Here is a 24,211-nt window from a genome sequence, read left to right on the forward strand (position 1 = left end):
TGATCTCCCCTGATGAGTTTGTAGGCATCCACCAGGTCCCCCCTCAGCCTCCTCTTGCTGAGGCTGAACAGGTTCAGGTCTCTCAGTCTCCTCATAGGGCCTGTCCTGCTGCCCTCTCACCAAGCGGGTGGCCCTCCTCTGAACCCTCTCCAGGCTGGCCACATCCCTTGGGAAGTGTGGCGCCCACTACTGAACTCAGTACTCCAATTGCGGCCTGACCAACGTCACATAGAGGGGGAGTATCATCTCTCTGGACCAGCTTGAGATGCACCTTTGGATACTTGACAAGGTATAGCTGGCCTTGCTGGCTGCAGTCTGGCATTGGCGGCTCATGTTCATCTTGGAGTCAATAATGACTCCAGGATCCCATTCTGTCTCTGTGCTTTCAAGGGGGGAACTCCGCAGCCTGTATATATGCTGTGTATTCCCCCTCCCAAGGTGCAGCACCCTGCATTTATCTACGTTGAACCCCATCCTGTTCTCATCTGCCCACTTTTGTACTCTGTCTAAATCTAGTTGCAGCCTCTCTCTCCCTTCAAGTGTGTCCACCTGACCCCACATCTTAGTGTCATCAGCAAACTTGGACAGCGTGCTTTCAACCCCATCGTCCAAGTTGCTGATGAAGATGTTAAACAGTGCGGCCCCAAGGACCGAGCCCTGGGGCACCTCACTGCTCACATCTCGCCAGGCTGAGTACGACCCGTCCACCACTACTCTCTGGGTGTGCCCTATCAGCCAGTTTTTTACCCATCCAACTGTGTAGGCAATAATGCCATAGTCGCTTAATTTATTGATGAGGATGGGGTGAGAGACGGTGTCAAAGGCCTTCCTAAAGTCTAGGAACACTACGTCCATGGTGACACCATCAGCCAAGTATTTAGTTACTTGGTCATAAAAGGCAATCAGGTTGGTCAGGCAGGACCTGCCTTTGATGAACCCATGCTGATTGCCCCTGAGCACGATGTCCCCTGCTGGCCCACCACAGATGTGCTCCTTGATGATTCTCTCCAAGATCTTCCCGAGCACTGAGGTGAGGCTTACAGGCCTATAGTTACTTGGGTCCTCCTTCCTCCCTTTCTTGAAAATTGGGACCACATTAGCCAGTTTCCAGTCCCCCGGCATCTGGCCAGATGACCACGAATGCTCATGTAGTCAGGCCAAGGGCTCCGCGATGACCCCTGCCAGCTCCTTCAACACCCTTGGGTGGAGGGCATCTGGACCTGCAGATTTAAAAATGTCTCGCCCTTCCAAAAGATCCCTAACTACATCTGCACTGACCCAAGGCCTGACAGAGCTATCCCTGAGATTGTCCCTACCTCTGGTAGGTGGAATGTCCCAGTCCCTGTTCAAGAAAACAGAGGCAAAGAAACTGTTAAAAATATCAGCTTTGTTCTCTGGCATAGCCACAAGATTATGGTTTGCATCTTGCAGGGGCCCTACATTGCCTGGTGCCACCTTCTTGTTCCCCATGTACTTGAAAAAGGACTTTTTGTTGTCCTTAATCCTAAACATTAGCCTGAGTTCCATCTCTGCCTTGGCCTTCCTAATAGCCCTCCTACACTCACGGGCCGAGGAGGAGTACTCCTTCTTGGTGATAGCTCCTCCCTTCCACTGCTTGTATGCCTCCCTTTTAGTCCTCAGGCATTGCTGAATGCCCTTGCTGAGCCAAGGGAGTTTCTGAGCACTCTTACCCCACTTGCTTCTCTCAGGACTGTTATCCTTTGGGCCTGGAGGATCACCCCCTTAAGGTACAACCATCCCTCGTGGGCTCCCATCTCCTCTACCTTTTGGGCCCTCAGTGCCTCTCTCACTAGTCTCCTAAGCTCATTTAAGTTGGCCCTTCTGAAGTCAAGGGCTTTAGCCTTGGTGTAAGGACACAAATTATTGGAGAGTAGGTTTAGATTAGATATCCGCAAGAACTGCTTCACATTTAGGGCGGCTAGGAGCTGGAACCAACTTCCAAGGGCGGTGGTGCTGGCTCCTACCCTGGGGATCTTTAAGAAGAGGCTTGATGCCTACCTGGCTTGACTCATTTGAGTCCAGTTTTTTTCTCCCGCCCAGGCGGGGGGGGTTGGACTTGAAGATCTACAGGGTCCCTTCCGACCCTACTTCTATGATTCTGTGAAGCCCTTGACACCCTGTGTTGTATAGTGAAATCCAGTAGATGATGATCGCTGTTGCCCAGGTGGTCAAGGACCTGCAGTCCCCTCACCAGGTCATCCCATGTGGCCAGGACCAGGTACAGCAAGGCGTTACCCCTAGTGGGACTGTACACTTCCTGGATAAGATGAAGGTCCTGTAATACAGCCAGGAACCTACGTGATTGTACTTGTGTACCTCCATAAACACACTGTTAAACTGCACTTTTTTTTTTTATCTACTTGTATATAGCACAGACTATGCCTGATATTAGTTTAAAACCAAAAGGCACATAATATACCATATAACTCTGGGGTGGGCAAAATATGGCCAATGGGCTATATGTGGCCCAGCAACTGATTGGATCTGGTCTGTGGCTGGGCACCTGCCAATTGATTGTATCCAGCCTGCAGGGCTCTGTGTGGGACTGAGCCCAGCTTAGGGTAGCCCACGCCCACCATTGGCCCTGGTCAGCGAACGCATCTTTTTGGTGGAGCTGCTTGGGTACTGCTCACCTTCCCCCACTTCCAACAGCTCCTCTTCTTCCTGCACTCCTCTGAGTAGCAGGTAGCGCAGGGAAGCAGCAGTGGTTGTGGGCGCACATGCCAGTTAGCACATGCCCAGCTAGGCGGGTGGGAGTGTGGGGGTGGAGCTGCAGTCAGGTGGCTCCTGCCGTAGTGTGCCGGGCTCCAGCTCCTGGCCTCCTTCCACCCACTTGGCTGCTCGCAGGTGGCTGCTCAATGCAAGACGAGGAGTCCTCCTCCCATGCTGATGTGGGGGAGGACCTTATCTTTATATTCAAGTAAATAAAGTTTTCCTCCTTTTTTTGCATAGCACAGACCTTCCTTAAGGTCCAGAAAGTTGCATCTGTTCAAAGGCACTGAGGGCTGTACCGAGTTAGTGGAGGAGCTACAGTTTGTGCTTGCAGATGGTCAAGAGAGAACCCAATTTAGTTCTTAGGTGCCAGGTTCAATTTGTAGGACTAGGTATTGAGAGAGAACATCTTTCACTTAGCACATTTCATCTGGAGTTGTATAAGAACCAACATAGGAACCTCTCAATGCTATTTTTATAGTTACTATTCAGCAGAGAACCAGTTCTTAGAACATAGGTGTGAAGTTCTTCCAAGTGACTCCCTTGCCCCATTCACTTCAGTAGCAGTTCCCCATACAAGATGTTTGTTTGCAATAAGCCTTGTGGTACTCCAATGTTAAATATTTTTTTCTTTTCTTTATAAGAATAACATTCAGCAAGCATTCCAGAAGCTTCATACTTTGTTAAAGGAAGAATTTATCAGTGAAGATCTTCAGATCATAGCTTGTCCTTCAATGGAACAGGTATGCATTGAAACTCCTTATTTTGTAGTTTTTCTTTTTCATGCAACTTCCTCTGTTTTGTTTAATTGTCCAACGTTACCTTAATGGGTAATGTTGTTTTTCCAAGTCCTCTTTATTCTCATGTTTTGATCAGGAATTAAGTTGAACTCTGAGAAAAAATGTAATTATTTAGCTTTAGAAATAATATAGGGCAGGGATTGACAACCGTTTTGGAGCAGCAGTCTAAAATAATGCTGCTCCATCAGAAGCAAGCCACCACTTCTACAGCACCAAATTACCAGCAGCATGTATGCAACCTGGCTGCTGCTGCAGTGTTGTTGAATTGGTCTGTCACCAAACTGCTAGTGATACTTGGGCTTTGCTGGCCAGATGATTTGGCTCATGGTGGATGGCAGCTAACATGTGGCAAGGCTGAGATCTGAGCTGCCATGGGTTAGCTTCCTTTTACCTTGGGTTAAGAATGTGCATGTGGGCAATTGTCTTGAAGTGTCTGACATGCAGTAAAGCTCAACTCATTTTGGCCCACACGTATGTATGTATGTATGTATGTATGTATGTATGCCCATACTCTTAGTTTTATAACTGGTGTTAGTGATCAGACATGTTGATATGTTGCTGTGGGTTATTATTGCTTAAGGTCACAACAGAGACCCATGTGGAGACCTACAGCCACCTTGAGCACCGTATATCTGTGAAGAGATATCAGGTGTGCCAAGTAGATAAAAAAAATCTTTAGCCCCAAATGTGAGAGAGTCCTGCCTTTGACACTGTTTTCCTCTTCATCCTGCAAGTAATTTGGAAAAGCATTGTGAGGACCTGGTTGAACTAAAAAACTGGAAAATGTTTGAATATTTATGGAAACTTAAACAAAAACCTCAGCATAAAATGGGACTTTAGCTTAGGAACACTAGGAATTTTCTTTATCAGGGCAACCTGGCACATACCACTCTTAAGAGATTTAGTAGCTTTTTAAAAAAATGATTTTTACTCTGGGGTCTTGGCTATAAATGAAATCCACTGTGGTGTGGTTATAGTTGAGTCTCAGTTAAACTTTTAGTCACATTTGTGGTTGAAATAATTTCTCCACAAGGTTTTTGAAAGAAATCGTAGAAGGGGGAGAAATTTGTGTTGATCAGGAAGTGAATCAGTGGGTTAAAGTAGATTTATCTAGGGGCATGGACAGGTGACAGGTTTACCACAGAGTAAATGGTAGGGCTGTGTGAAACAGCACTGTTTCGTTACGGCTTGGCTTCTGTTTCACTGGGACAGTGTTTTGTTTCAAGTCTTGTTTAGTTTCGAAAGAGCTGTGCCATTTCGTTTTGTTGAAACTGCTTTGCTGTTTCAACACTGTTTCGATGTTTCACTTATTGGTTATAATGGGGAAGCACAAAACTGCCTAGAACTTTGTCATTTCTTGCCTGATTCGGATGAAACCTGCAGACATGGTAGCCCCCGCTAAGGTCACAAAGCCTGCCAAGTTTCAAGGAGATAGGTGCAGGGGTTTCTGGGAAACTGCACCTCAAGCTGCTGGCAAGCAAAACTTGTGACGCGTGACTATGTGCATGCGTGTGTGTTAAAGCACAGCTGTTTTTTCTGTCCCTCCCCCAGAGCGCTGGGATTGGAAGGGACCTCAGGGAAGGATGACAGTCACTGACCAGCTACACATGTCAATATCAGAGCAGTCCTTCCTCCTCCCTTTCCGTAGTTTCTGTGTCCCCGGAAGCAAGCCCAGTTTCAAAACTCAAAATATTTTGAAACTTTCAAAACATTTTAAGTGCCCTCATTTCATTCCAAGACTTTTTCAAAGCCTTTTGTTTTGTTTCAATTTCGCTATTTCGAACTTGAAACCATTCAAAACAGTGTTGAAACAAAACACTTTGCGAAATTTTGCACAGCCCTAGTAAATGGATTATGCTCTGTGGTATATGTAGATTGGACACACAAGGCACAGCCTTACATTGTGCAAGTCATTCCATACTGGTAAAACTGCCCCTCAAAGTGACAGGTGTATACCAGTTGTATGTCCATTCCCCTAGTTGGATTTATCCCGGAGTGGCTCAGTGCTCAATGCAAACCGGTTTCTGGGTCACCTAGTGGCCAAGTGCTCTAATACTGTCAGCTGCAAGCAGTGAGGTTGAAAAGTGTTCCTGTAGCCACTTCTTACTACTAATATCCAGAATAAAATACTCTAAAATAATCATGTTGTGTATCTATACCAAGGATTGGCAACAGGTGTCATGCTGGGGCATGAGCACAGCTTCCAGAGAGAGGAGAGCTGCATCCATGGTGGTGCCACTTTTTGCTCCCTGGCTGCAGTGTGGGCACAGGTTGAGCTGGGGCTTCGAGCTGTGCCCACGCTGCACCTGGGAGGCTGTGGGGGCAAAAGGGGGAGGAGATGGGGAAAAGCAGCAGCAGCAGAGACGCAGCTTTCTGCTGCCTGGCCCCAGCTCAGCTCCCTACCAGCTGGAAGCTGCGCCTGTGCTGCAGCTGGGGAACAGAGAGACACGACAGTATTGTGGGCACAGCTCCCCTCTGGCTGGAATCTGTGCTTATACTTCAGCAGGAAAGTAGGGGGCTAGGAGAAGCAGTGGTAGCATGGGCACGGCTCCCAGATGCCTGGCCCTGGCACAGGGAAACCCACCTCACTGCTGATGCACCAGCAAAGCTACCTGACCCATGCTGAACTGGAGCTGGGTTGGTTGTTCCAACCTGCAGTTTATAAAGGATGCCAGCCCCCATCTTACACCACTAATGTAATTGGACTGCTGCACTTTGAAGGACAGGAAATACTGGACCAATCTTTTGGGTCACTGTTCTGAAGCTTTGCAGATTTGGGTTTGCAAGTGATTCCAGATCTTGCCTCTGGGACATTTTGAGTTTGCTTACTTTGTCTTTTAAATGACTTACTTCACATATCCAGTTACTTTTTAAAAAATTAAGTGCAGGTACTCAGACTTACTAGAAGCTTTGGCACAGCTGATTACAGCAGATAAAAAGCTAGTCTGTCATGTCAGTAACTGTATACTAAGAGTTAGCAAGCAAGTAGAACTGGATGCTTGCACTTTTTTACCAATATCCTTGTAGTTCTCTTTGTTCACCTAAATCTCTGAAGATTTGTTTAGATGCTGAAACAAACAAAACTGGTCTGAACTCTAAACTGGATTAGCTAATACATGGTTCTGCTTTTGTATTATTTTTTTAAGGTGAATCTACTTCTGTCAATGTCTAAATAGTCCCAAGGTTGAGCTGTCGGGAGTAAGTTTCTGTTGTTACATCAGTGAAAGGGCTGTGAAGACACTTGCCTGAAATAAATAAAGGATCCCTGTGTGCTGTCCAACCTGTATGAAAGGTCTCTATGCTGCTTAACAGAGAGTTGTGGAAGAATTGTGCGCTGTAGGTAACTTTTAAGTATACCACATTTACCTTTTCTAAAGGTGAAAAATCTGGTCAAGATTCTTGTACAAGCTCAGTTACTGCCTCCATCTGCCAGTTGGGGATTCTGAGTTTAAATCCTTCCTTGCTTTCCTTTCATGGATATGATATGTGTGCAGTGGATAAAGAGTATTTGCCTAAGACGCTCTGAAAACATTGCCAGGAAACCAGACTTAAGAAATGTCGGCACATTTGAATGAAGACGTGAATGTTGGATGTTGCTGGAACTGGGTTTTAAAAGGCACACTTCAGTTTTGTTTTTTGTTTTTTTTAAATCTCCTGAGAATCCTGTTAGGTATAACTCAGTTTGTGAAAATTTTGTATTACGTTTCCCTGAAATTTCTGATTTTCCTGTAATATTTGATGCACTGTATTTTGAATGCCCTGTGTTAAAATCAGTGATTCCTGACCCCTGGACTCTGACTCTGGCTTGCTTTATGTGAAGAACTTTCCAAGAGTTCTTCCCAGGTTACAAAACGGACACATGGGATTTACAATGCAATAAGATTTCTGATGTGCGTGAGGGAACTACCTGTGTTCTGAAGGCTTTATTGTAAAGTCAGGGTTTAGCATTGAGATTCTCAGGTACTTATGGTTTTAGGAAAGGGTTTTTATTTTTATTTTTTTCTTTTCTGATTGAGTAATGCGGCTACATGGATGAAGGGGACTACTTGGATGCTGTAGGCAATTCAAAGGGCTGCTGGTAGCAGAGCTGTGACTGTGTGGAACTTGGGTGGCACTGTTATAGATCAGTAAGCTTTAGAAAGAAGAAAGCACCATTGGATGAGGAAACTTCATCAGATCACCTTAGTAAATAGATCAGAAGAAAAGTACCCGCTGGGCAGCAAACTATGCCTATGTGTAATGTCTCACTGTGGTCAGTGTGCAGTGCATGTATGTTGCATAACCAAAGCATGTCCCACTTCAAAAAGTTAAGTGCTTAAACACATTTCTGTAACCTGGAGGAAACACTAAAGGTGGATTTAAGTGCTTTCAGTGACTAGGGACCTTACTGTGTAGATCCGTGGAATGCAACACCGGGACTGAAATGGCAGATGTACGTATTTCTAAAACCAGTTCTCCAGCTTTCATGGTGTTTAATATAAATCTCTGATGTCTTAACGCAAGAGTTATGCTATTACAGATGAACCAACTGGGTACTACACTGGCAGGTTTTAAAGCCACAACGAGTAGCACTGTAGCAGACCATTCTGAGGAAGAGAGAGAGAGACACGGTATTTACAAGACCTCATCTAACTCTTTGAAATTAACTAAAGGAAATAACAAGGAAGAGAACTTACCCTTTCCCTTCACCTATTCAAGAATATAGGCTGTAAAAATAATGTCCAGTGCTTTGTAATATATGTACAGTTGGTATTTTTATAGTATTTTACAAAAAAACAGAAACAAACCCGCATGATTGCTTTGCAAAGTAATGATTGCTTGTACAGAAAGGGTGTGAAGGGGAAAATATGTATTACAGTAGTCACTGTTCTGAATCTTTTCACTTCTAAAATGACCACACAACTTTGGGACAGCTGTTTAAGGTTACTTGAGCAATCAGTTTATACAGCCTGTTAGCTGAATGAAGATTTGTTTAAACATGTACAGTTTCAGATATTTACATATACAAATAGTGTAAATAATTTCAAAAGATTAATTTAAAGTGCTTTATATTATCTGACTAGAATCTTGCTGTTTTTAATGTTTTTTTAATAAAAAAAATTGCTTCCTATTTTGGTGCCTGAGTTAAGTTTTCTTATGTACCTTGAGGTTTGTTTAACATGATGACTTGTAATGAATGGAAAAATACTAAATATCCTTTAGGCATGCATAGGACTTAATTAAGAAAAGACAAGTTGTTTTTGTTAGGAGTACGAGAATTGGCTTTATTTGGCACAGATAGATGTATACCTGAATACTGAGTGTGCAGCTAATTGTGTTTAAAGTAATCACTTTATAGTTGTAATAAAAGTAAATTTGTATTTTCTTTACTGATGATTTTGTGTGACTAAATGGTATCTTCACTGCAGTTGTCTTGGGGAGAAGAAACTGAGGTTATAATAGAAGAAGATATTTTAACTTGTTGGTCTTTATTCAAGAGCAAACTTGGGAGCTGAAAGCAGAAAGCACAGCTATTATTCAGCCCCTATTTTATTTGATGGCTCTTCTTGTTGCCTAGCTACTCATGGGCTAATCTTCCCATACTTTTTCATTACAATGTATTGTGTGTCTAGTCTCCATTCCTGCTCACCTTCCAAAGGCTTGGATTTTGTTCCTTAGTTATTTGTACCTCCCATATAGCTTTTGGTTTTGAAGGTGGCATTTGAACAAACTGTTTGTATAAGATACCCTATTTCCCCTTATTAGTACAAATAGAATTTAGCTTGTTTTGTTCTGCCACTTAGTGCTGCTTCACAGCAATTGCTCTTTCCCTTGGGCATTCTAGATTGCACCGAAAGGGCAGGATTCCAATCCCTGTGTGATGTATTCACTCATTTTGGTTTTGCATGGACTAAGCGACACTCAGAAAGACTTACGGACACAGACTTATCTGTATCGCAGCAAGGCCTAGAGGCCTGAACAGAACATCAGCGTTCCACTGTACAAGGCATTGTATAAACTCAGAGACAGAGGTTTTAGTCGAAATTGATGAAACAGTGATGGTAGGAGAAGGAAACAAAGGAACTAACTGGTAAAGTGACTTTCCCAAGGTTACTGAGGACGGAACCATTGTTTAAGCCTCAGTCCAACATCTGTGTGTACCGTGTTTCTATTCCTGTTGCTACCACATTATCAAAAATCAGAGGGGCCCATCTTGTGTCAGAGCCAAGAAGGATCAAATGCCAGGACCAATGTGAGGAGGTGGCAGTGTGACCTGTCATATTGGGGAGGGGGAAAAATTTAAGCAGCTGGTATCAATTAATCAGTAATCCTCGCAGAGTTTGCTGGGACCAGGAGGAGTCTGCTGCTTATAAAAGCCGCTCTCTGTTCACTTCAGAGTGGAGAAGCAACATTTAGGAAGGTTGTGGTGCTGATGAAGTGACAGACAAGAGATGGCAGAAATCTCTTGAAGGGAAAAGCCTGGTTTTTGGGGCTGGGGGAAAGTCAGCCAGAGACTTCAGACTTGTTGAAGAGGTAAGAGCCTCTTTATAGGCCTAAAAGATATTGGGTGTAGATGATGGTAGTCCTGATGTCTCTCTTCAAGGGTGACCACATCTTCCTTGGCTTTCTGCCTCTGTGGTTGGTACTTTGGTCATCCTGGACTCACCAAATGACAGCTTAGTGAGGCCATACCATAAGACACCTTAGGACACAGGTTCTGAAAGACAGCTTTTTATTAGATAAACTGTATTCTAAGGTTGTATAATCTCACAGCCTCTTAGAGGAACATCCACAACAAAGCTGTGAAGTAAGGCTATCCAACTTCTGAGTCAGCGGGGGCTGCATGCTCTGTGGCCTACACTGAATGCTTCTCTTGATGCACCCTGCCATAATAGTGCCTTCCCTCCTGGCCTTCCCCCAGCTCTACCACGTTGCATGGGCACCCCAGCCCTACCCTCAGCTCTGGCTGTTGACTTTTCCCCACTTCCCAGTCCCACCCCTAGCATCCCAGACTGATAGTTCCTGCGGCATTGTGCTGCCCCGCCTGGGGTGTGGGCAGGAGGTGGAAGCCAGAGGAGGGAGGAGGAGGTTGGAGAGCAATGGAGGGAGTGGCAACCCTGAGGCTGCAAATTAATCTCTTGTGGGCTATATGCAGCCCATGGGCTGCCAGTTAGACAACCCTGCTATAAAGAATCAGAACTTGTAACGATTAAGACATGCTACATGAACTTGATCACCTCTCAACTGGCTTTAAAAACTACTGTACACAGGTAATGCAGCCCATGTAAGATCTGAATGTTGGGATGTGATTTGATAACACCTTGAAATCTTATGTGGGAAAAACTAATTGAAATAGGCTGGCCTGTGAGCACTGCTGTATGCGGAAAACTAGCTGAAGGACTATAAAGAAAGGGTAATAACCAATAAAGGGACCTACAAAGGTTAGAAATATCATCATGAAATAACAAAATGAGACTGAACTTGTTAAATTGCAGGCCAGTGCATGTGAGAGAAATATGAAAGCCAGGCAGGTATTCAGTGGAAAAGAGAAATCTGTTAGGCCATAACATGAGAGGTCCAAGCTTGATTGTATCAGATACAAACTGTTACAGCAATAGAAAAAAGCTAGCAGATTTGATTATATGAAGAAGAGCAGAGGGTCAGTTGATTATTTTCACTCACTACCAGTCATATCACCCTAGAATATGCTTCATTCAGTTCTGGGCATTTCACTGTAAGTGAATTTTAGCTTCCAGGAATTCTGCGTATTTGCTGGGCAAGGTTGCAAAATGCAAAGTGGCTCACAGCAGGTATGGTTTAGCTTAGGCTGCCACCAAATTTGAGGCCAGCTCTACTCTCCTTTCTCCCACTTCTAAGAACCACCTTCTCAGTTTATGGGGGCTAGTGCACATTGACCTAACCAGGATCCACTGATTATTTGTTTCAAAATCAGAGGCTGTGCTCTTCGGTGCTATAATTACTGTACCTTGGCATACAGTCAGATGCAAACTGTTAAGAGCTTGAAAATGAGTTTTACTTTTACAATGAACTGACTGGCTGTCTTGACTGCTGAGCAGGCTCTGTGAAGCTTTGTGTCCACTACAAATCATTGATTTAGTGTCTCTGTTTCAACAGTGTTTGCAGGCAGGAAATGACGAGAGGCAAGGCCTTGAATGTTTTTCACCTGAGCACGGTGCCAGTCTTGTAATGCATTCTGCATCTTGGCCAGGAGCTTCTTGATCTGGATGCTTTTGGAATGAAGGAAGAGCTCCAGTTGGTCTTCTGCTGGTTTAAAGTGGAGAGTGGCTGGTTCTTTTAGCTGCAAAAGGCCAGTTCAGAGAGAAAGTAAAAAAATGATTAATGCTCCAAACCAAAGAGCATGTGCCAAGCATACTGGTGTCAGCTACAAAGAAGGTTGTAAGGGTACCCAGGTTAGGCACCACAAGGCTTATGAATTAGATATCTGGCCCAGGAAGGTGATTCAAAAAAACAGGGGGAGGTATCTGAGCTCCCAGTCTTATTCAATGGGGTGGGGTTGGTGTTTTTAAAATATGGATGCGGGGTGGGAGCTACCTGGAGCTAGCCAATAGGCCTGTGTGAAGCAGCAAGTATTCACTTCGGATTTGGCTGATTTGGAGGTACAGCGATTTGATTTGGTGATTTGAATCACTGTCCTGATTTGATTTGACCACAGACTATAGCCCCTTCTGAGGACACGAAGCCTGCCAAGCATCAAGGAGATAGGTGCAGGGGCTTCTGTGAAAGTGCCCCTCGAACTGTTGAAAGCAGAACTTGTATCACTTGTGTGTGTTAAGGAAGGGAACTGGGAGAAAGATCACAGTCACTGGTCAGCTACAGATGTCAATATCAGAGCAGTCTCCCCCCCCCCCAGCCTTTACCATATATATGGAAGGTCACCTCATCCCCCTCCCTCTTCTCAGTTTCTGTTTACTGCAAGTCTTCTGAATCTCCAAAACTCTCCGAATCAATTAGGAGGCTACCAATTTTATTTGGACCTTTTGATGGGTCTCCTGATTTGATTTGGAGCTTTGGCCACCAAATTGGGCTGAATTGCCTTCGAATTGAATCGGCTACCAAAGCTTCACATAGCACAAAAGGCTGAGTACTGAGGTGTCTTGGAGTGTAGGAGCCTGTCATAGGCTTGCACATTAGAAGGAAGATCCTGGTTTTCTCTGATTTAAAAAAAAAAAAAAAATCAAAATTTTCTTATTTACCCCCCCTCCCCCACAGTTTTCTGTGAAAAATGTAGATTTGGGTTTTTGTTTTGTTTTTGCTCCCAACCCCACACCTGCTCATGCTAAACAGCGGTGGCAGCAGCACTAGCTGGGCAGAAACTGTTACTCAGTGCAGGAGAAAAGCGGCTCTTCCCCCTCGCCACTCCCGCCTGCTCTGTGCTACAGCTGCCCAGAGCCTGCACTGGACTGTGGCTCTGCTGCCATCACCACTGCCTCTGGACTGCCCCGTGGGGCAGCGGTGGCAGTGCACTGGAGCCGCGGAGCAGCACAGCACAGGCTGTGGATGTTTGATTTCTAGTATATAATGTGTTTTCTTTTCCAGTTCCAAGATGGGAAACTCAAATGGAGTACTTCCCAAATGGAGTACTTTCAGGGTGAGGGGAGGGACTTCTAGTGGCAAAGGTCATGGGGTTAGGGGTAGGACTTCTGGTCACATGATGGTGACCAGGGGGCGGGGCACCTGTCAAGGGGTGGGGCTGCCCTTGCGCCCTCGACATCTTGCCAGACTCGTTAAGCAGCCCTCCAGCTGAAATAATTGCCCACCCCTACCGTAGCCAGCAGGATACAGTCACGTTCCTCCTTGCTGGCTTTCCTCACCTCTGGGATCTTCTGTTCCTTCAGCTTCAACAGGAGGGCTGGAGGAGGCCCTCACCTAGTACACTGTATAGCTGGTTGTTTAGAAGTGTTTCTGAGAGGTGGGAGCTGTGGGTTTGAATCCTTTCATCCTGAAGGGGTTCTAGAAATTGAGGCTCCCTTTTCCTGGGAGAGTGCTCTTACAACTTAGCTCTCAGCCATGCCACCACCATCATTACAGTGGCACTCTTAAAAGAGATTAGCCATGGCTGCCCTATTTTGTGCTGAAGCCAATGCAGGTGGTGTGTAAGGCAGGCTCAGAGCAAGCCACCCAGGCTGCTTATAGATGTGGAAAAAAAACAGTGCTTTAAGATTGGTGCACTCCCACTCTGGACTCAACACATAACCAGAAGAGGAATTGCATTAGTCTGCCCCGGCTCACCCAATGTCTGTATAGATTGCTCACTTCAGCGGGGCTTTTTGGCACGTTTATGTAATAGCTAATTGAATCAGACGCTGGGGAGCCAGGTCAAACTAACATGCTTCTTCTGGTAAAGTGCTAAGTTTTGGGGGTTTTTTTCTTCACATCTGTCAGGGGCCTTGGGCACTGTGTTGTCCAGCTGCTTGAACCAGGACAATTCTGGGCACGAGCAGAAGACAGACCTGTGGGTGCTTTGAGGACTCTTAGATCAAGGGAGGTGCCTGGTCAGCTGAGAGACCTCCAAGGTTAGCCTGCAGTTAAGCAGGGGTTTGGGGACTGCAGTTTTGGAGTCAGGTGCCAAAAGTTTGCCTAAGTCCTGTTTTAGGCACCTGAATCCTCCTTTTTATCTGGTCTACAGTCCCATTGCAAAACATTGTGAAATGCACAATGTCTTTGTGACAGTACAACATTGTAGTGCCCGTACTTCCTTGCTTACTTATAACCACATTAAAGCTTTTCCTGTAAATTGGAAATGGTCAAACAGGGAATCCCCAGAGAGTGGTTCGTTTTACATGCAACAGCATCTTCCATCTGAACACTTCTGACAGCTCTACACAACAGCAATTGCAAACACGAAATAAAGCAATAAGTACTCAGAAGAGATTTTTTCTTTTAGGGTACTCGTAGGACTCCAAGAAGACATCTCGTCTCAGTCAAACCATTTTTCTTTGGAAATTAGTTCTGTGAAGTGGTAAATAAGAGACAGATCTGGATCACTGATACCTGCCTGGTTGTGGGAACTTACCTTTAGCCTGGCCCCCATGTTAAAATGGATGCTGTTGGAGTCTTTAGCAAATGAGAGATAAATCTGGTCCTGAGCCACAACTTTAATGCTGATATAAACATTGAGTTTCATGGAGATGGGCTGGAAAGGAGGAGCATGAACATGGTGGCTGAAGTCATGCCAGTGCCAGTGCTTCTGTTTTACTCCCTTCTTATCAAAGTAGGAACCAAAGCAGAAATCCAGAATCATCCTAGAGCAAAAGCCTGAGTTAAAGCATGTACCTCTCAAAAGGCACCTCTTGAAGAATATAAATAATAATGAGGCCCCAGATTAGACATCTTCCTCTGACACTTCCATAACTGCCAGACCAGCAGAGGCATTTCTCCTGATGTTTTGTAGTGTTACAAGGCTTGGAATTGGGCATGTTCTACATAAAAGTATCCTCCCACGTGTCAAGGGAAAATACCCAAAAAGAAGGACTTAGATGCTAACGCTAGTGTTAAGAGTGATGCTGTAGCCATGATGGTCCAGGGATTATGCTAGAGGCAAGGGTTTTTGGGAGTGATACATTTTATTAGGTAAACTGTATAATCAGGATGCATTTAGACAAAGCAATCTGCTGCAGGTCTGAACGGGAAGGCAAGCACAGAAATTGTTAAGAACAGTAGGTAGAGTTGTGAAATTGGAGAGGGGCGAAATTCCCAGGGGTAGCAACAAAATAATTAGCAGAAGAAAAGCACCTTGACTACTACTAGGCTCAAGACCTATCAAAAGGGAGGAGGACCATTATCACCTGTAGTGTGTGGGAAGAATTTCAGAAATCAGACAGATTGTAGTGTGTTATAAAATCAATATTGATGTTCAGTCCTTGATTCCTGGTGTCCAGCCTTTTTATGAATTTTTGTTCCCAAGCTTGCCTTCTAAATGTGTTTGGTAGATTTCCCTTGAGTATGAGGATAGTGAGGTCAGATGGGGAGTGGTTGTTCTATGAAAAATGTGCTTCTACTGCCTCATGTGTGTCCCTGTCCTTTGTATTTTTTTGGTGAGAGTTCATGCTGGTGCATCATTGCTGTTTAGTTTCACCTGTTTTGTTACTATGAGGGGTCAGAAAAGATTTTAGATCCAAAACTGAGATCCAAAGAATGCCTGCCTAAGCACAGCAGGCACCTCCATTTCTGCTTGCACACATGCTCAGCACTGCCCTAGCCTGAGACATTTGGGGTACAGACAGAAGTGACAATATTCCCTTGATCTGGTCATAAAAAGCAGTTTATAGCTGTGACCAAACACAAATGCATGGCTGCAAACAGCTTCAAAACTGGTCAGGTGGGTGAAAATCTGACCCCGCATTGCATGAGGTATCAGATAAAGATGTTACAAAATGTAGGTCTTTTGTAACTTGTGTCTGCTGAGCTCCCAGTCTGTCACTGATTTCAGAATGGGAGGGGGAGAGGTAGTTCAGAGAGACAAAGCAGAGGGAGTTCTGTCCGGGGGGTTTTCAACCCCCCCACCAAGGGTGGGTATGGATGTATTGCAGCTCCCCCACTCTGAGGTAGAGGGGGGCCCACCCCACCCTTCAGCACCAGCTGTGGAGCCTGAAGAACTGGTTCCTTTCTCTACCTTTCCTGCCCTCCTATTCTGAAAACAGCGAGCACTGGCAGAGATGCTGGCTGTTGCTATGGGAACCTGGCTGCAGGATACCAGCCCACAGCTAGATTCCCCTCCCCCTGGAACCAGCAGTGAACTTCTGTTTGGTTCGGGGTAACAGTGTAACTCAGAACGCTTTACAAAAATTGTTCTGAGTTACAGCTGGAAGCTGCAGTTCTGTCTACACCCTTGATGGCCAGCTGCTGCCTCAGCCCAGACTCATAAACTAGGGGCTGCTCTGCGTAAAGTCCTTGTTGCATGATACACCTAGGCTATATTTTATTTAGATCAGCTGTTTGTCAGTCCCAGTCCTGGCATTGGGGTCTAGAACTGACTTTGGTGCAGGGAGTTGAGACCTGGGTCCAGCCCTGACACTGGCAAACTTGTTGGTCCCAGCCCTGACAGTGCATGGGGCTGGTGAGGACCACTGTATTATCTCTGTGGAACAGTCCCAAGATAGCATAACATGTATTACTTAATATGATCTGGAAATGTTCTGTGCCCAAAAAGTCCTAACTTGACTACCACATGATAGCACTTAGCATGAGTTTTCCTGCTTGAACACATGGGCTCTAAGAGCGTCTATACACGTGCTCCAGGGTGAAGGAGGGTGGGGAGAGGCATTTTAATTAGAGAGACTCTGAGAGCTGTGCTAATTATAGCGCCAGCAGCATCGTGTGTATTCAGTGTCCCACACCTCAAAATGGCAGAAGAGGTGCTTTAACTAAAGCTCATTTGACAAGCTTTAGTTAAAGCACCCCCACCATCATTTTGAAACATGGGGATGCAGACTATGTGTGATGTGGAGGCTGCTGGAGCGTGGTAATTAGCCACGCACTTTCAGCAGGCTCTATTAATCTTGCGGAGTACAGGTCTGTCTCATGTATAAGTGCTCTAAGTGCAGTTAACACATCCTAAGTGAAACATACAACAAAGCCTTTACACTCCTAAGGAACTAGAGCAAGGGTGGGCAAAATACAGTCCACAGACTGGATCTGGCCTGCCAAGCCATTCTATCCGGCCCGTGGGGCCGCTAAAAAAATTAGTAAATTAATATTTATTTGCTCCTGGCTGCCTGTCAAAGCTGAAGCCAGGGGCAGTAGGACCCAGGGGGAGCCCTCAGCAGGACTGAGCAGCCCAGCCCTGCTCCACCCCCAGACATTTCACTTTTTTCCTGCCCCCGCCCTGCTCTGGCACCACATGGCTCCTGGCTGCATAGCCGGATGGGGAGCATTGGGCCATGCTGATGTGTGTGTGTGTGTGTATGCACGTGCATGCACGCAGGCAGGGGCAGTGTGTGTGTGTGTGTGTGTGTGTGTGTGTGAGCAGGCAGGGATAGTGTGTGTGTATGTGTGTTCATAGGATGAGTCCTGTAGACACACCTTACCGTATACATACACCCACATGCCTCTTAGACTACACTTTTATGGACACTACACAAACGCATGGAAATCAGGACAAAAATATATTTTAAAATCAAATTAATGAATGCTGTAGCTGTTTGCTTTTTAGAATATAATTTGGTATTTTTCTGGTTCTGAGATGGCAAAACCCCTTGCTGAAAGGAGTACTTCCGGGGGAAGGGGAGGGACTTCTGGTGGCAAAGGTCATCAGTTAGGGGGTGGGACTTCTGGTCACAAGATGGCGAACAGGGGATGGGGCATCTGTCAAGCGATGGGACTACCCATGCAGCCCTCGACAGCTTGCCAGAACTCGGTAAGTGGCCCTCCACCTGAAATAATTACCCGCCCCTGAGCTAGAGCGTGTGTAACACTTGCTGACAGCATGGAGCTGCCTATAAAATTCAGATACAGCCAGTACCTTTTTAAAAACACGGCCACAGGTAGAGGAGGTGCCCACCTTGTTATATAACAACTCAGTAGTGTTTCAAGCACGTGCTGAGGCAGTAGGAGGTTCATATCTGGAGTACTGTGTCCAGTTTTAGGCTACCACCCTTCCTTTCTCCTGCATTTCTGGGCTAGTGTAGGCAGCGCCCTGCTCACCTGGCCTCAGTGGGTCTCTTTCTGACATGTCTCCAGTCCAGGCACCCAGGAGAACTGTATTAAGCAGGGGGTGCCTAGGAGTTAGGCCACATGAATAGAAGGAACCTGGAATCTGTGCCACATTTCTACTCTAAGTGGCTTAATCTAAAATCCTCACTCAGCTGCTGCCTAACCATGGAAAAAAACCCACCTGTGTGAGTGGAACTTCACCCTTTTTTTACTTTCTGATCCAGGCATCTCCACTGATTTCATGCCACTTCAATTTGTTAATTCTCACTAACACAGACAGATGTGATGCTGTGTCCCTGAAGAGACATGCTGGAAAATAAATGGCCAGGAGCCTGGTTTGTGGTTTTGTTATACATGCTGGGGATGGAATTCATCCCGGTACAGAAAAGCCAGCACAGTAGCGTAACTGTCTAGTAGCATAACTAAGCAGAGGTGGCCTGGGCAGCAGCCCCCAGTGCTCACCTGGGTCAAAGAGAGGGGGCCAGAAAATTAGCAGTTGTCGCTATAGCAATGCAACTGCCCTGGTGTCACCCACAGCCAGAAATCAATGCTGTCCCTCTGTGCCACCACTGTCCTGGGCACCCAGCTGCCCCATTACACCTCTGTGCACATGACTTAGCTTCCGCTTCGCTCTTGTTTGGGAGTGTAGGTGAGATTTCAGTAGCGGCTAGGACTCTGCACTGGGACTAATGTCTGTCAGCCTGAGCTCTGAGGGCACAAGGCAGCAATGAACAGAGATACCTGAGCTCTGCATGCACTTATACTAACACCAGCACCAACTGCACAACCACACGAGGGCAATGTGCGCAAGCTAGTGTACCCTGCTGAGAACAAGTAATTCGGCTCTGTTGCTCCTAGGGCCGGTGCTAGCATGTGTGGAGCTAAGAGGGGGTCTTTCAGCACACTGCTACATGGATATAAGCTGATAAACTTATTTAAGGAGAGGGCTGCTTGCATCTATGTATTCTGGTTTGGCCCAGTGGTACAAGACTAGTTTGAAGGCATATGTGAGGACACAGTTACACACAGTTTACTGTGTGTAAACTAGCCTCTCTTCTCAACAGTGTCATGCTACCTCTTACTATTTCCCTTCATACTGGAAAAAATAGGAAGTTGATCTGTTTCCCTTCCCTTGAGTAGCCTTTGATGCTGTCTATAATTTGCAGCTTGACACACATTTTTATTACAGTGCAAATCCGATGGTCTGTTTGCTTTCTCCCCCTGGCTCCAAGATTAAAAATCTACAGAATTATGCTCTGGGGAGCTAACGGTGTTATCTAGCAGGTTGGACAAGGAGAAATTCATGTGAATTGGGGACTATGTTCTCCTCATTTTAATGTATCACTGTTCATCTTTCCCACTCAGTTTTGATTGTGTGGACTGAACCCTGCTATCAGTTACGCTGGTTAAAACTCTCCTTTGCTATCCATAGGGTTGTATTCTGTGAGTAACTAGTCTTCCCCTGTGCTACCTACACGCCATGGACCTGAACCTGAACCATTGCAATCAGTGGAAACACTGTATCTGGCCTGAATAAATACCAAAGTCAGGCTACTGAAAGCAGCACCTGGATTTGTGGTAGGCATCTACAGCCATTTCTTCTGTAGACCTTGAGAAATTTATCAAAGAACTGTATATGTTTCCTTGTGACATTTCAATTAAGAATGCATATCCCAGTTATATGTGTGCACAGATCAGGGAAATGATTTGCAAAATAATGACAGAGAGATGAATGAAGTGGTGGCAGGGGAGAATCAGTGCAAATTCAGCACCATACAAATAAAATCAATAACCGTGGTACAGCAACCAGCAGGGTAGCTGGCGTCAGGTCCTGAAATCAGCTTCCAACCCAGGGAATTCAGGTCAGTTTTTATCATTCATCCATGTGTCAGTTTGAAATTTTCCTATTTAGGGGTAAAGAAATTGATTCTCATCATGGCTGCTGTACAAATATGACAAGAACTGCAGAGGCTGGGGAGCTGGTTAGCACCCCTGTTGTGTTGAGTGCCAAGTGTTAGAAGAAATGAAGATGGCAATAACACTACCGTTAGGACGTTTGGTGCCACAAATCAAAGACAGCTTGAACTGGTCTAGGTTACCAATAGATGGCATGACAGTGTTCTTTTTTAATTAAGCCTGTTGGTTTTTTTACTATCTAGTAATGAGATGCAGCTCTAATTTATTTCCACAGTGAAATGCTGTGAGGAAGGATGATCCCTGCACAGCAGTTCCGCTATAAACAGTAGTGTAAGTGAAGTGGGGGCAACCTGGGGTGTCTCCTTTGGGGGCTGGGGGTGCAAAATTAGCTGCTGCTGCAGCTGATAGTTGGCTGTGCTGCTGCCATGGGCAGTGAGGCAACTGGTGCTGCCCCAGGCACCTCTGGTGCTCAGGGTGCAGAGCTGCTCTGTTGCACTCTGACTATAAACCAGGGGGCAGCTTTTCAGAGGCTGTAAGTTAACATAGCTTAATTGATTTCAAAGCAGCTGTGCCCTTTACATCAGCTCGGGATTTTGCCCTTGATGCTTCCTCCATGTCAAGTGTGTGCTAGTGCTTAAGGGAGTGTGGAACAGTTGTGGTTTAACACAAGGACAGACGTAGGGAGAGGAGCCAAGAGAACTGTAAGGCCTGACTGCAGCTTATGAAACATGGTTAAGTAGGCTTAAGTTCTAAGCTTACACAGAGGCCGCGCATTTCCATAAACTCAGTCTTGTGGCAAACATGGGATTGTGACTATGATGCTTAAGTCTCTCTGGGATTTACTGCTGCACTGGGGATATTTTTCTTGCTGATCCATGACTGCTGTTGTGGTCCAACTGCTATCTGAATGTGAACAAGTGTAGGTGGTGCGATACGACTCAATTGCCAAGAATATTAAAAATGAGGCAATGTGTTCTACAAGCTTAGGCCAGAAAAAGTCTCAGGAAAAATAAATGTAAATAAAATAAGGGAAATAAATGGAGGGAATGTGTCTGAAAATAAAAAGAGCACTGTGTTCTTAGAGAGAACGCAGACGTAGTACTGGGCAAGAGGGCAGCAGAGAGTTATGGAAAGAAAGCAAGATGGGGAGGGGGTAGAAAATACAGGGTCAGGCTGATGGGGTCAGTGGTATTTTACTGCTGCTAGGAATTACTGTGGGTGCATGTTGTAAAAACCTTACTTCTTAGTGATGGATGAAAGAGCAATGTGTCTGGAGGCAAATACTGTGATTGCAGTAGTCTTTATGGAAGTGTTATTACAAAGGCTATTTACAGTGATTTGTAATAGCCAGTTAGATGTTTACTGTGTCCATTAATTAGTTTCAACACAGGCAGGACTTGTAAAATTCAAATCAGCACATACCTGCTTTCCAGTTTAAGAGATTAAAGTGAAAAACTGATATTTACGTGCTGTATTGATCTTCTCCATTCCCCAGCTTTTAGGAGGTAAACTTTCTTGGGGGTGGAAATTAGAATTTGAGGGCTTAAAAGCTGTGACCCCTACAGGAAACCACATATCATTAGATATTAGGATTTAGACTAGGGATCAAATTGGTCACCTGCGCAATTCTTTATGGTCTAAAGCATTCACCGGAAATGAGAAACAAACTAAAAGCAAGGGTGCCATCAAGCTACAAGGATACTGGCCCTTGTAATTTCCCTTCAGAGGCACACACTAAGATCTCAAGTCAAATTGAAGTGGGAGGCAAAAACAGAAGAATTGACATTACTAGGTTTAATCCAATTTAAGGAAGGGGAATAGCAAGTGGCTGGGAGTATAATTCTGCTTAAAACTCAATTTATTAAATTTCAGACTTAAATTATAAAATTGCAGACTTGAGACCAAAGTCTGCAATTAACGTGCATGATTTGGGGTGGGTAGCAGCCACCAGCTTCTTGAAGAAAGCTGTGTCACATGCACCATCAACAACAGCATGGGATACTACATTTCATAGACATTAGACATTAGGGCTGGAAGGAACCTCGGGAGATCATCGAGTCTTAAGCTGAATGGCCCCTGCCTCAGTTCATGGTGCCTCACCACACGTGAGTCCCTCTAATCTCCAGATTCTGTACTTCTGTTGCACGTATGGCGGTACCTAGCTACGTGGGTAACACCAGAGGTTGGCAGCGTATGGCATGGCCAGTGGAGCCACTGGATCTTTCTGGCCCACAGAGATGCTGAGGTTGGGCAGCTGGAAGCGGTGCCTGAGTTGCTGCCAGTTCTCTTTGCTCCCCACCTTCTGCCCTCTCCCCTCCCCAAGGCTCCCGCATGAGTGCAGCTTGTAGCCAGAGCAGAGCTATGCTGGGGCCAGGCTGGGTAGAGTTGGGGGGTGAGGGTGAAGAGGTGGCAGCAGTGCACAAGCAGGTTCCAGCTCCTTGGCAGTCCCTCTCATGGCCTCGCTGGATATCTAGCACATGCCTCAGCTCCTCCTTTAGATCTGGCACCACTGCAGGCTGCTATGTGTGTGCCAGCTCTTCGCTTGCTCCTCACAGTCCTGCCCACTCAGCATTCCTAGCTGCTAGTTCTGCAACCTCACAAGGCAAATCACTGCCTATGACCCCCAGGCTTCCTGACTCTGTATAAACCACTCTTCATAGGGTTGCTGTCAAGAAAACCTTCTCACAGCACTCATGCTTACCAGAAGAGCCTATTCTGATGGTAGCATGTTGCATAGCCGTGAGGGGTGAAGAACGCTCGGATCCCTGTGTAAGAGTTATCCTCGAGAATGACATATGTAAACAGAACTCTGTTGACATCCGTGATCAGGATGGCGATGTTACCAGATGGATAACTGAGGGAACAGTTAAGGAACAAACAGCATATTGAAAGTACACTTTCCACAAAAAAAACACTTCACAAAAAACCTGGAGGCAGGAGGGTAGATTTCTGCCACATACCACTTACCAGCGGCCAGACCCCTTAGCTGTTGGGGCTACTCAGCATAAAGATGTGATATATCTGGGTAATGTAGGGCAGTGGTTCTCAAACTTTTTCCTTCTGGGGCCCATTTGTAAAGGTTCATGTCCTGTCCTGACCCACACCCCCTGGCTCTGCTGGCGCACAACCCAAGGTGCCTGGCCTCCCCAGGGCCATGTAGGTCAACACAGTTCTAATGAAGGTATTCTCGGCCTCTTGTGGGCTGAGATCGAGTGTAGGAAGGATCTGAAGTCCCGGATTAAAGAGTCTGGGATGGAGGATGCTTGCCTGTAGTATCTGGGGGCATCCGAACCCCAAGACCTTTGGGTTTGGGTCTACACGTAGGATGCCTGCCAATGGATTTGGGAGTATCTGAAGTCCCAAGGTGTGAGTTGGGCTCAATTGATATGATTTTGCATTGATTTGGCTAATTTGATCTGGAACACGAATTATATTATAAAAAAAAATTGAGGTGTGATTTACCTGTTAGCACAAGAGAAAATTCCCACCCAAAAATTCTCTGGGTGGGTTGCTAAAGTGGTTTGTTGTTAAGTTTGTCGCACTGTGCAACACATATTTTACTGGATACTAAACCTGTCCTGTCCCATCTGGAAAAAGAAGAGAGAATATCTGCCCATCAGGATAATATCTTCTTACAGGCTCCCTGGCATGACAATTCTGTAGGAATGAAACAAACATAGAAAAGGTGCATGACAGGGGATGAGGTGGGAGATTCAATGTCAGCACACATCTAGTGTGTCAGTGGCTGTGTGCAGTGCTAGCGCCCCACTAAGAATTGGTGACAGTGTGACAAGGATGTTTTGATTTGCAAAGAATGACTCCTCCAATACTTTCTGAGCCCTAATTTGAGACCAAAATCACCTGATCCACTAATAGAAAGACTTACGTTTTACCCTATTTCTTTGTTTTGTCTTTAAATAAGTTTCTGACATGACAGAGAAAACACCATCTTCACATTCTATGTTTTACATGGTTCATGGACAAAGCTCAGTTCTCTTTAATTTACATTACTGGCTTTTCCCCAGTGATAGAGTTTGCCAAGAGGCTTTCTTTCCATCAGACATCTAAGTAATTTATCCGGCAGTGTA

At 45.5% G+C, this 24,211-nt stretch overlaps 2 protein-coding genes across 4 annotated transcripts in view; one reads left to right on the forward strand and one right to left on the reverse strand.

Moving 5' to 3' along the window:
- COG3 (component of oligomeric golgi complex 3) overlaps positions 1-8,643 on the forward strand; it is a 56,535-nt gene extending 47,892 nt beyond the window's left edge. For both annotated transcript variants that reach the window (XM_019529901.1, XM_019529900.1), the window contains exons 22-23: positions 3,378-3,476; positions 6,680-8,643. In XM_019529901.1, the coding sequence (XP_019385446.1) occupies positions 3,378-3,476; positions 6,680-6,709 (129 nt within the window). In that variant the 3' untranslated portion in view covers positions 6,710-8,643. The remainder of the gene's footprint in view (positions 1-3,377; positions 3,477-6,679) is intronic.
- The window catches only part of ERICH6B (glutamate rich 6B), a 74,465-nt gene continuing 58,277 nt past the window's right edge, over positions 8,024-24,211 (reverse strand). For both annotated transcript variants that reach the window (XM_019529903.1, XM_019529902.1), the window contains exons 13-16: positions 23,692-23,780; positions 22,825-22,977; positions 14,569-14,797; positions 8,024-11,832 (exon numbers count right to left, since the gene is read on the reverse strand). In XM_019529903.1, the coding sequence (XP_019385448.1) occupies positions 11,620-11,832; positions 14,569-14,797; positions 22,825-22,977; positions 23,692-23,780 (684 nt within the window). In that variant the 3' untranslated portion in view covers positions 8,024-11,619. The remainder of the gene's footprint in view (positions 11,833-14,568; positions 14,798-22,824; positions 22,978-23,691; positions 23,781-24,211) is intronic.

Source organism: Crocodylus porosus, unplaced genomic scaffold (assembly GCF_001723895.1).
Source record: "Crocodylus porosus isolate Cpor-Errol unplaced genomic scaffold, CroPor_comp1, whole genome shotgun sequence".
Taxonomy (NCBI): Eukaryota; Metazoa; Chordata; order Crocodylia; family Crocodylidae; genus Crocodylus; species Crocodylus porosus.